General features: G+C 46.2%; 1 protein-coding gene and 1 long non-coding RNA gene across 2 annotated transcripts; one reads left to right on the top strand and one right to left on the bottom strand.

The window, feature by feature from the left end:
- Positions 1 to 1085: 1085 nt before the first annotated feature.
- Positions 1086 to 3796, bottom strand: LOC138918640 (uncharacterized). Its single transcript, XR_011428189.1, has 2 exons — positions 3350 to 3796; positions 1086 to 2968 (listed from the first exon to the last, which is right to left on the bottom strand). It is a non-coding gene; the product is annotated as an uncharacterized lncRNA (long non-coding RNA).
- Positions 3797 to 3855: 59 nt separating this feature from the next.
- On the top strand, positions 3856 to 7638 carry CXCR4 (C-X-C motif chemokine receptor 4). The gene is made up of 2 exons (XM_005601469.4): positions 3856 to 4003; positions 6056 to 7638. The coding sequence occupies exons 1-2, from the start codon at positions 3989 to 3991 to the stop codon at positions 7100 to 7102; spliced, it is 1062 nt and encodes a 353-aa protein (XP_005601526.1). The 5' UTR covers positions 3856 to 3988; the 3' UTR covers positions 7103 to 7638.
- Positions 7639 to 11898: the final 4260 nt, after the last annotated feature.

The raw sequence follows: 11898 nt of genomic DNA, 5'->3' as shown, positions 1-11898 counted from the left end.
GTAACCCTCTGCTAGAATTACATGCCCTTTGGGGAATAGCCTCTTTTTTTTTTTAATCACTTGGGAAAACATTAACTTTGTCCATTTGAATAGCCCCTACTGCCATCAACGAAGTGTGTACTTTTTTTCTCTTTCAAAAACAAAAGTGGCCATTTTTCTTTTAAGAGACAGAGGAGGGACTGGTGAGAGGACGGGGGATCTGGTACCTTCAGAAGGCCGTTAGTGCTGCTGCCTCCTGCCATCCACCATCGGGAGGAGGTCTGTCCCTAAGCTTTCTCCCCAACTGGATTCAAGCCTATAGGGGACAGAGTACAGCTTTCTGTCATACACACACAGATACACACATGCACACACGCTCACACACGAATCAACCAGCTGCAGAGCGAGCAACAGGAGGTGACAGAATGCTTGCCACTCTGTGTGTCACTGAGTTTGCAAGCATCCCCTCCAAACCGTGGCCAAGGCTAGTTATTCCCTGGGCTGAAGCCAGCCTGAGAACCTGGGGACCCTGCCAAAGCCCTGACAGCCCCTAAGCCTAGCTCTGTTGCCAGAGCCACACAGGAAAGTCATTAATTCATTCAATAAAGGTTCAGTAAATGATTAGGAAGCCCATTATTGTTCATGAGTGGGCTTGCTGCATAGAGGATATCTCAGCATTCACTTTAAGGAACCTCAGATATTTCAGAGAGAAGAGTAAAGATGTACACTCATTTAAAAATTGAGTAACCTCACAAGAGATGCCACTCAAAGCAGTGTGTAAGTAAATGCCAAATGACCTCTGAGGGCAGGGAGCTTTCAGAGGGTGAATCCCAGTGGTCAGAGAAAGGGGACGTTGTGATGTCGTAGAGACAGCCCGGGCTTTGGAGCCAGACAGATTGGGTGCAGGTCCTCACTGTGTGATCCCAGCTCTTTGTTTTGTTTCGTTTTTCAGAACATCGTGGAGTAGTTGAGAAAAGCAGTTGAGGCAGGGCAAAATAAAGGGACGTCATTCCCTGGAAAGAGGAAAGGAGGACTATTATGGAAAAAGTCATCACATCTAATGAATACTTTAGGAAGTGGAAAGGTATGAGAAGGGAGGCATTCTGTTTTCTTTTTTAACATATTTATTGACTTTTTTTCTGAACATGAAAATCATGTCTATTATAGAAAATTTGGAAAGCACAGAAAAATGCAAGGGAGAAACTAAAAACCAAATATAATTCTGTACTCCATGAAAACTCCTATAAACATTTCAGTTTTCCTTCTAATCAATTTCTAACACATATTTCAGCACAACTGACATCACACTACATACACAGTTTTGAATCCTGCTTTTTGCACCTAATTTTTCGCAAGCATGTCCCCATGTCATTAAAAATTCTTCACAAACATCATTTGCAATAACCACATGGAAATCCACATGCAGATGTACCAAAATCTTCTCAACTATTCCACTAACTGTGGACATTTAGGGCTGTTCAGACATTTCACTATGGGCTGTTCAGACATTTCACTATTATACATAATGCTTCCATGAGTACCTCTGTGACATAAATCCTGTTTCCTTAGGATAAGTTTCTATAGAATTACTGTTCTAGGGTTCCTGCTGAATACAGACAAAGTTGCTTTCCAACCCACATTCCCACCAGCCACAGGGAGAGACAGCTGGTCTTATCAAATCCTGAGACGGAATATTATCTTTGAAAAGAAAGTTTTTTGCCTAATTTGATAGTCACCAAACAGCATTTCATTGTTCTATGAATTATCTGCTTCCTTTTAGCAGATACAACTAAAAGGATCTCAAGGAGTCCTCTGATAAAGGAAAGAGATTTCTTTTGTCTGCAAACAACCCACAAATATTTATTGTGCAAATCATTTTACTCTGGATTTATCCTCTCTCCTCTTTCGGGCAGGTTTGTGAGATTCCACCTTTCAGGTTTTAGCCTTTGTGAAGAGAAGAGTTTCAAGGTACAATGCAGCTGACATTCTGGGTGAAAACATATCGATTCTGCCACTACCAAGCTTCATAAAAAGCGAGTCATGGAACCTGTCTGAAATTCCAGTCCTTTAACAGATAGAACGCCCCTCCTACCGAGTTTATGAAAATGTGAGGATCCTGAAGTTTTATTAATGATTTTATAAAACTAAAAGTGCCTTTTAAAGTTTCTTTAAAATTCTACATAATGTCATATTATGATTGATTTTATGTAGTCATTATTGTGTCCTAAATTGGCAGTTTCTGAGAGCCCCACCTCCTGACCCCAGCATCAGCTTTCAGTAGATGAGGACTGTCATCGACAAACATTAGGGAAGGGACCCAGACAAAAGGGAAACATCGTGCTCTGTTCAGAAAAGGCTTCCAGCCTCCGAACTACCTCTGGCATCCTCCAGGCTGAAAAGTTTTATCTGGAAGAAAGGGGGCGTGGTGTTTAGGGTCCAGCCTGGGTAAGTCCTCTTCATGAGACCGTCTCAGGGTGGGGGAATCTGGGATCCCTGTCGCAGCGGAATCATCGCTTTCGCCGGCTGGTGCTCGCACTTCGGTCCCTGCTGTCACCCCTGCGGTCACCGCTCCTGCGGTCGCACTATTTCTCAGTCCCACCCAGGCTCCGCGCCGGCGGGAAGTGGCGCGAGGCTGGAAAGCACTGTCTGGGCGTCCACAGCGAACACCAGCCCGTCTGGGACTCCTTTAAACGTCCGGCTCCCACCCCGACTCCACCCCGCCCGGCTCTTCAACCTAATTTCTTAGCGGTGCCAACGCTTGTCCTCACATGGAGTCGTGGAAGACGCCGGATGTGGGACCCGAAGATCTCAGTTCAAGCCCGGCGTGGAATCCGGGACCAACCCAGGCATTTCATCTCGGAGGGCCTGCTTCCTTTTCCTCCGCCTGGGGCCCTTGCTCTCTGGCTCACTGCTGTATCCCAGCGCCTAGAACCGTGCGCGGCACGCAGTAAATATCTGTTGACTAAATGCGTCCCTCTAATGGTAAAACCTGCAAGGTGTAGCGAGAATGAATGAGTAATTCTGTGCAAGTACCTTGTAATCTGTTACAAAAGGAGCTACGCTAAATTTATAATAAAGCAAATATATTTATAATAATATAATTATTTTAATTAATATTTAATTAAATATAAAATTATTTTATAATACTAAAAAAATTAATTTTTTAAAGTGCTATTCACTAATTGGTTACCCTGGAATACACATCTACTTCTCTATCACGGTCCCCCTCCAGAATTATGCCACATCATCCTATCTTCTTCTGAAAGCGTTTCCTGATTGTCTACACCTGACCCTGATGCTATTACTGTGGATGTGCATGTATAGCTATATACAGTTGTGCTCTTAAAAAAAAAAAAAAAAGGATCGTTACTTATTTTCTTTTCTGAATAGACTGCATCTGCTGAAAGAGCAGGGACTGGAGTCAGATATTAGACCCAGCTCCAGCATTGCCGCCTACTGGTTGGGCTACTCAGGCAAGTCACTTCTCCTCTCTGGGCCTCAGTGTTTTCCTTTGTAGCATTCCTGGGTCTGGAATTCCATCCACGTGAGCAAGGATGGATGCGCCACACAGGGACGCGTCGGTCGTCCGAGCTTCCCTCCTCTCTGCAGGCGCGTCTAGCTTTCCCAAGTTGGGGAGCGCGTCCGAGTTGCCGGAGACTCACGAGACGACAGCAAGGGAAACAGCCGCTCAGGGACTTCCCAGGCTTATCCCAACCTGGCCGCCAAGGGCTCGTCCCAACCGAGACGACTCCTCCCGGTCGTCTGCCACCCCGCAACAGCACCCCCATCCCCCATCCTCCATCTCCCATCTCCCTCCGCCCCCCACCTTCCTCCGCCCAGTCCCGCCCGCCCACCCGCGCAGCGCATGCGCCGCCCACAGAGCGTGTTTTTATAAAAGTCCATCTTCGACTGGAAAGTTCAGTTTGTTGGCTGCAGCAGCAGGTAGCAAAGTGACTCCGAGGACTTGAGTGCTCCGATAGCCGTCGCGGCTGGAGAGCGAGCGGTTACCATGGACGGGTTCCGTGTAAGTCCAGTCTCAACCTGTTTTTTCTTAAATGTATAAACACACGAACTTAGAGCGCAACCACTCTCCGAGCGTGCAGAAGCTACCAGAATATTGGAGGTGTCCGTGTCTTGGAGAGGGGGCGTGGAAAGGACTGTTCGTGTGCTTGGCTACATGGGGGGTGGAATCTTTTTCTCTGTAAATAGAGGAGAAAAGATTGGAACGACCGTTTCGGTGGCTGCATGTGTCTCCCCTCTGAGTCTTGCGGTGCGCGCTAGGCTTGCACGCTGTTTGCAAACGTGAGAACATTCTGTGCACAAGCGCAGAGAAGGCGTGCGCGCTACCCCGGGACTCAGACCGTGGATCTCTTCCTCGGCGGAGCAGTGATTTCTTTGGAGCGAATTACATGATCTGAATTTAGAGGCGGAGGGCGGCGCGCCCGGGCTGAGTACCCAGAGGCAGACCGCGCTCTTGGCTAACTTCGGGCAAAGGCGCTTGGGGACCACTCTTGGCCGTTGGGCGCGTGTTAGTTAAACTCTGCGCGGCCGGTACAGCTGTGCCAGTACCCGGGCACAGGGAGCAGAGGGCGGGAAAGGCGGTCGGACCCACCATGCCGCTCGCCCGAGAGGTCTGAGTGCTAGCCGTAGCTGGGAGCAGCCCTTGGGATTGAGAGAGAGACCTCACGAGCGTCCCATGCGCCGCGAACGGACCCCGGGGTTCGGGAGTTTGGGGTCGTGCAGAGGTCGAAGGAATATAAGCAGTCACCGCGCGGCAGCACCCCGAGGTGTGCGCGGCGGGAACTGGTGGTGAAGTGAGGGTTGAGAGGGCACCTGGGCTGCGGGTCGCTGCGGCGCAGACAGGCAGGTGCAAGTGGGAAGACCGTTTGGCTCTCACCCAGCCCAATTGCGCCGTTTAACCGTCGGTGGTTTCCTGAAGCCTTTTGAAAACCCCGTAGTAGGGAGGCTCATCGTTTCCCCCAGCGGCGCGCAATTCAAAGGCGCTCGCGGGGAGCCGCCCAGTCTCTCGCCAGCATCCTGCGGGACAGCCTCGCGTGCAGCGGGCTGAGCCCCGGGAGCCGCTGCGCGCGGGCCACCGACGTGGGCGTGGTAGGCGGCGGCGGAGGCTCGGAGCTGGACCACGCTGCTCCCCACGCGCGCTCCGCCTGGAAACTTGCAGCTGCAGACCTCCGACCCATTAACTGCACCAGTAGCGGGGTGGGAAGAGACCCGGTAGAGTGAGGAAATGAAACTTGGGGCGAGGACCACGAGTGCAGACCCCGTGACCTTCCCCTCCCTGGAAAATGCTGCGCTCCCTAACGACCCAAACGCGCCAAGTGATAAACAAGGGTATGGCAAAAGAGACTCATGCCCCTGAGGAGCGCCAGCTGGGGTGGGGGTGGGGGGGTTAACCCTCTTCTGACGCCTCCTCCCCCCGCGCCGCCCAATACCCCAAGCACCAAAGGCCCTTGGCTTCCACGCTCCAATCTCCTTCCCCACTACATGTTGCTTGAAGTACAGAATGGTTTGTGTTTAGACAGCATGGGGAAAACAATGTTTTGTGCCTTAGGAGAATAACAGACTTTGCCATCCCTCGGTGGTCCTTCCTCCCCTCTTCCCTTTCTGGCGAATCTTCATTCGGAAACTTAATCCCCGCTCCTCAGAAGTGGAGATTCCACGCCCTCACCACCTCCCTCTCACCCCCTCCCCCTCACTCCTCGCTGCCTAGGAGTGGCGTCTTTGTGTTGTGGTTTGGTTTTTTTCTTCCCTCTAGTGAGCCGCAGAAGAGTTAGCAGAGATGTGACTTTGAAACCCTCAGAGTCTCAGGCCCTTTTGTTCTAAACAAAGAATTTTGTAATTGTTTCTACTAAAACGGGATAATGAAGTGACTATGGGGGAAGGTGGGGAGGAGGGTGGAGGATTCTATAATAATTCTCAGGCCCTTCCCCAGTGCTTCAGCCAGAGCAGGATTTGGGTTTTATAAATTGCCTTTTTAAAATATCAGAAACGTGTTTTTGCACTTGGGGAATGCTTGCTGAACTTGAAAGTGAATGTCCATTACCTTGCCTCTTTGCAGATATACACTTCAGATAACTACACGGAGGATGACGTGGGCTCTGGGGATTATGACTCCCTGAAAGAGCCCTGCTTCCGGGAGGAGAATGCCCATTTCAACCAGATCTTCCTGCCCACTGTCTACTTCATCATCTTCCTGACTGGCATAGTGGGCAATGGATTGGTCATCCTGGTCATGGGTTACCAGAAGAAACTGAGAAGCATGACGGACAAGTACAGGCTGCACCTGTCGGTGGCAGACCTCCTCTTTGTCCTCACCCTTCCCTTCTGGGCAGTTGATGCTGTGGCAAACTGGTACTTTGGGAAGTTCCTGTGCAAGGCGGTTCATGTCATCTACACAGTCAACCTCTACAGCAGTGTCCTCATCCTGGCCTTCATCAGTCTGGACCGGTACCTGGCTATCGTCCACGCCACCAACAGTCAGAAGCCAAGGAAGCTGTTGGCTGAAAAAGTGGTCTATGTTGGTGTCTGGATACCTGCTCTTCTGCTGACTATTCCCGACTTCATCTTTGCCAACGTCAGGGAGGGGGATGGGAGGTATATCTGTGACCGTTTCTACCCCAGTGACTTGTGGTTGGTGGTGTTCCAGTTTCAGCACATAATGGTCGGCCTTATCCTGCCAGGCATCGTCATCCTATCCTGCTATTGCGTTATCATCTCCAAGCTCTCCCACTCCAAGGGCTACCAGAAACGCAAGGCCCTAAAGACCACAGTTATCCTCATCCTGGCTTTCTTCGCCTGCTGGCTGCCCTACTACATTGGGATCAGCATCGACTCCTTCATCCTCCTGGAAATCATCCAGCGAGGATGTGAGTTTGAGAGCACTGTGCACAAGTGGATTTCTATCACCGAGGCCCTAGCCTTTTTCCACTGTTGCCTGAATCCCATCCTCTATGCCTTCCTTGGAGCCAAATTTAAAACCTCTGCCCAGCATGCACTCACCTCTGTGAGCAGAGGCTCCAGCCTCAAGATCCTCTCCAAGGGCAAGCGGGGTGGACATTCTTCTGTTTCAACTGAGTCTGAGTCTTCAAGTTTTCACTCCAGCTAACGCTGATGTAAAAGACTTTTCGACATTAAAGAACTTTTTTTGTTACACATTTTTTCAGATATAAAAGACTGACCAATACTGTACAGTTTTTGTTGACCATTGGATTTTTTTCTTGTGTTTCTTTAGTTTTTGTAAGGTTTAATTGACTTATTTATATAAATATTTTTTTGTTTCACGTTGATGAGCGTCTAGGCAGGACCTGTGGACAAGTTCTTAGTTGCTGTATGTCAGACTGTAGGACCATAGAAAAGGGAACTGAACATTCCAGAGTGTACAGTGAATCACTTAAGCTAGAAGCGATCCTCAGCTGTTTGTGCATAAATAATCTCTCCATTCCAGTGGAACATTTTCTTTTGCCTGTTCTTAAAATTGTTTGGATACACCATGTGACTTTCGCTGTAAAAGTTGGCACTTACAACCAAAGCCTGAAGTGGTATAGAAATGCTCGTTTTTCAGTTTTCGGAAGTGGGTTGATAGCAGCGCCTGTAATGTACAGTCTTGTATTAAGTTGTTAATAAAAGTATGTGATAAACTTACTTAGTGTTATGTTGTCATTTCCGTTGACATTCCTTTGCCTGGCCGAAGTCAAAAATAACAATAATAGATACATTTATGGCCTGCCAGGTCGTGTCCTAGCTATTTTTAGTTGTCACATTTTACTTAACCCTTATGACTAGTCTATGATATGCTCTGGTTCTCTGATTACATTTTGCACAGCAAGAAACTGAGGCGCAGAAAGCCTACGTGACTTGGTCAAAGGCGCGTGGTAAGTAGCACAGCCAATATTTCAAACCAGGCAATGTGACTTCAAACTCTGATGCTTAAATCACTTTCAACTCATAGAAGTTTAGAAGTGTCCAGGCAGTACTTGTTCCTATGAAAGCTCTTTCTGAAGGATTAATGTGCTTAAACATGTGCAATACCATGTTGTAGATTTTACTACTACTATCCCGTGTATGATCAAGGTCTCTGTGGTGCCAGGCCTTGTAGCCTTTTCTCATTAATCCTTCAGTGTAGTTAGCATCACTCTCTTTTCACAGACAAGGGAACTGAGGTTCCGAGACTTTCCATAACTTTGCACTTCCAAGGAGACATACCAGGAGCTGATTCCATTTATCGCCCATCCCTTGCTCTTAACGATTACCCGCTGTTCCCCAGAACACCTGGTCATAAGTCAACTGAAATGTTATTGAAAATAAAGCCAAAAGTGAATGTTTTCTTCATAAAATTAACCATGCCAGAAATACTCCTCTTGCAATATCTTCTATGCAAATCTCAACACTTATTCTTACTCTATTGCAACACCTAGCACCTCAAGGGTTCAGCCAAGCAGATAAAAGTTAACTTGGAGCTGTTAGAGCTCAGAGAAGAGATCCACTGAAGCACGCTCCTCATTGCTCATATTTTGCACAAGATTTTGGAGTCTTATGTAACATCACCCATAGCTATTTACACTACCATTGTGCAAGCCCCAGGCTCTTGAGTAAATTTCAGGTCCGGTCTCCATTTAAAGATAATTTCTAAACTATTGTAGTCATACCTATCTCACTTTGGAACACAAACAGGGCACTCCAGGCATGCACTCAAAGATAATAACCAGGATATAATTAAGGCAATATTTGGTCAACTTTTCATAATTGGTTCTGGCACAGAAAATCCATTTTGGAGGAAAAACTGCACTGTCGTATCTTTCTGAGGCAAATCACATTTGTTGAAGGCAAATTATAGATCCTGTGAAGGGAAATAACTTAATTACTTAAAATAGAATCCAATTTGGCTGTACATTTTTGCTGCAGTCTATGGATCTGGGATAATTCAGAGTGGTATTCCTATTCCACTTGAGAACACAATTAGATTTTAGATAGGAAATTATCTTGAGGTTTCTTGGTTTTCCCTGGGAAGCCTAATTGGATCATCCTTCATTTAAGCATAGTTTTACATGTCCTTTCTCAAAAGCTTAGTCTTAAAGCCATGACCATTGTAAAAGCCTTCACTTGAACTTTCTCTATAAATATTTATTCTCGAGGAGACAATAGACAAAATCCTCAGAAGGAATTCTTTTTCTTTCTCATCTTGGCGTGAAACTTCGTCCCTCCGGATTCCTCTCCTCTGCCCTGGAGTCACAACAAAAGGAACCCAGCAGAAACTAAATTCCCAGTGTCACCAGTCTTAATGGGTATTTCATTCTCCCTTGGAACAAAGGTGGGATATCTCTTTTTCAAAAAGAAAAAAGCCTTGGCCCTTTTGCGGCTCTGAAAGCCACCCGGCCCCGTCATTCTCTGTCCCGACCCTGCCATGTTCCAAGAGGCTCCAAAGAGTTCCCTGTGTCGTGGTTTGTCCGACAAGGCTGGGAAACTCGGTCTGCCGGCCAGCGCGCATGAAGTAGCTGATTGTTTTCTCTCCTCATCCCTTATGAATGGGACCCTTGAAGGTCGGTCATGTAGACCAAGTTGTATAATGGAAGCTAAAATATTTAAATTGTATGCATGCTGCCAATAATGGCGTAAATACGACATCTGAGTTATTAATAACATTAAGCCTGTAACTGGAGAGGAAAATGGATGTTTTTTATCTTGCAAAGCCTTTGTTTCCCTAAAATGCCACTTGGCAATTCACCTCCTCCTACTGTGGGCTTCTCAGCCCCCTTTTGTGGTTACGCTTATATTAAAATAATAATTCTGGGGTACTCTTTTGAAAGGATAACCTACAGCCTTTATTTTAATATTCAACTAAGTGTGACTTTCTCCTAGCTTGTTGTCAGATAGTAAATAAGGGCTCCACAAACAGAATTGAGTTGTCATTATTCCCATATAGTATTCACTTAGGAGGAGCCAGGACCACTGGAGACAAAATTCACGTTACTTTGGAAAATAATCCAGGCGTCCCCAACACTTAGAAATGTGGTGTTGCAGCCGGGCACCAGGGATTTACCCAGCCTGCTTTGCAGAGGTCTCCACCTGGCTGCCAATGTGGCTCAGCAGGTCAGTGCTGGAGAGAAACTAACTGGAGGAATGACCTTCCAAGGAGCACAACCGAAGAGGGATGTTGTTGCCTCAGGGGCCCATAAAGTAGTTGAAACAAATACTTTCAAAGCAGTGGTTCTCAACTGGGGGTAATTTTGTCCTCCAGGGAACATTTGGTAAGATCTGGAAACTTTTTGGGTTATCATACTGGGAGGACAGGGGTAGATGAGGTGCTGCTGGCGTCTAGTAGGTAGGGGCCAGGGATGCTGCGAAACCTTCTACAATGCAGAGAACAGGATCCCACAACAGTTATCCAGACCAAAGTGTCAACAGAACTCACTCTTTAAAGCTGAGGGCCGTGGGATGATAATAATTACCAAAATAAGGATACATGCAACCAGTATAATTCCATGAAATTATCGTTGGACGAGGTTCTAAAGTCTCCCTTTAGCCTCCTTTATTCCGTCTCATTTCAATGTGTTCTTACCCCTACCTTACTCAATGCACACAATTCTGCCCACCCTTATTTCACCGTTAATTTGTCATAACGTTAACATGTCTTTCTGTTTGTCTTCTCCTCTCATGCTATGCTAGGAAGACATTCCACAAAAAGAAATAAATGGTGAAAGGTGACAGCTGAGGATTCCTTAGTTCCTATCCAGTATCTCTCTCTCTAATGACCACAATGTTTCCTCATTTAATCCTCACCATGGCCTGTGACTCAATTTGGAACACTTCCCATTTTTCTCCTTTTATTTAAAAAATAAATAAGAAGTGATGAGGTATCAGCCCATTGTTCCACTGTATGCAACTGACTTGAATTAATTTAAATCAATCCTAAGTCCGACAATTAGAATCTTCTAAAACCTTCTGAAAATCTTTCTTTCAACTGAAAATGCAAACTGCTTGCAGGCTGACTGGAGGGATCTGCAATGTTAAGAAGCCACAGAAGGAGAAAGAATTTTTCAAAATCAAACAAATAAAGGTACTCAACCAAACAATACCAGGTGCTAGGTGTTTATCTGGCAGAGCTGGTCCACGATTAAGTTGATTTACATATTTCAGTTCAATTAACTAGAACCCAACTCATCAACACTCTTAATTAAAGGGAATTACTTCCTCATATTTGACTCTGTCAGAAGGCTAGTAATATTTATTGAGAGCTCACTCAATTCCAGGCACATGTGATCCTCACAAGAGCCCCATCAGTAGGATAAAGTAGCCCCTCTCATCCACAGGTGATGCGTTCCAAGACCCCCAGTGGATGCCTGAAACTGCAGATAGTACCAAACCCCATGTTTTTTCCTGTACATACACACGTATGATAAAGTCTAATTTATCAATTAGGCACAGTAAGAAATTAACAATAACTAATAGTAAAATAGAACAACTATAAGAATATACTGTAACAAAAGTCACCACAGATCTTAGCATAGATCAGCATACAATTTTTTTTCTTTCCTTATTAAGTCAAGAACTTTGTCTTCACTTAACAGAAGCACTTTACGGCTTCTCTTTGGCATACCCAAATTGCCATCGCTACTCCTGTGCTTTGGGGTCCTTACTAAGTAAAATAAGGGTTACTTGAACGCAAGCACTGTGATACCATGACAGTCGATCTGTTAACTGAGCGGACTGCTAAGTTACTAACGGGTAGCGTTTATAGTGTGGATAAGCTGGACAAAGGGATGTTTCACGTCCCGGGTGAGACGGGGCGAGATTTCATCACGCTACTCAGAATGGCAGGCAATTTAAAGCTTAGGAATTGTTTATTTCTGGAATTTTTCATTTACTATTTTTCCGCCAAGGTTGACTGAGGGTAACTGAAACCAC

The sequence above is a fragment of the Equus caballus genome, chromosome 18 (assembly GCF_041296265.1).
Source record: "Equus caballus isolate H_3958 breed thoroughbred chromosome 18, TB-T2T, whole genome shotgun sequence".
In the NCBI taxonomy this organism is placed as follows: domain Eukaryota; kingdom Metazoa; phylum Chordata; class Mammalia; order Perissodactyla; family Equidae; genus Equus; species Equus caballus.
This window is presented reverse-complemented; position numbering and strand designations above follow the sequence as displayed.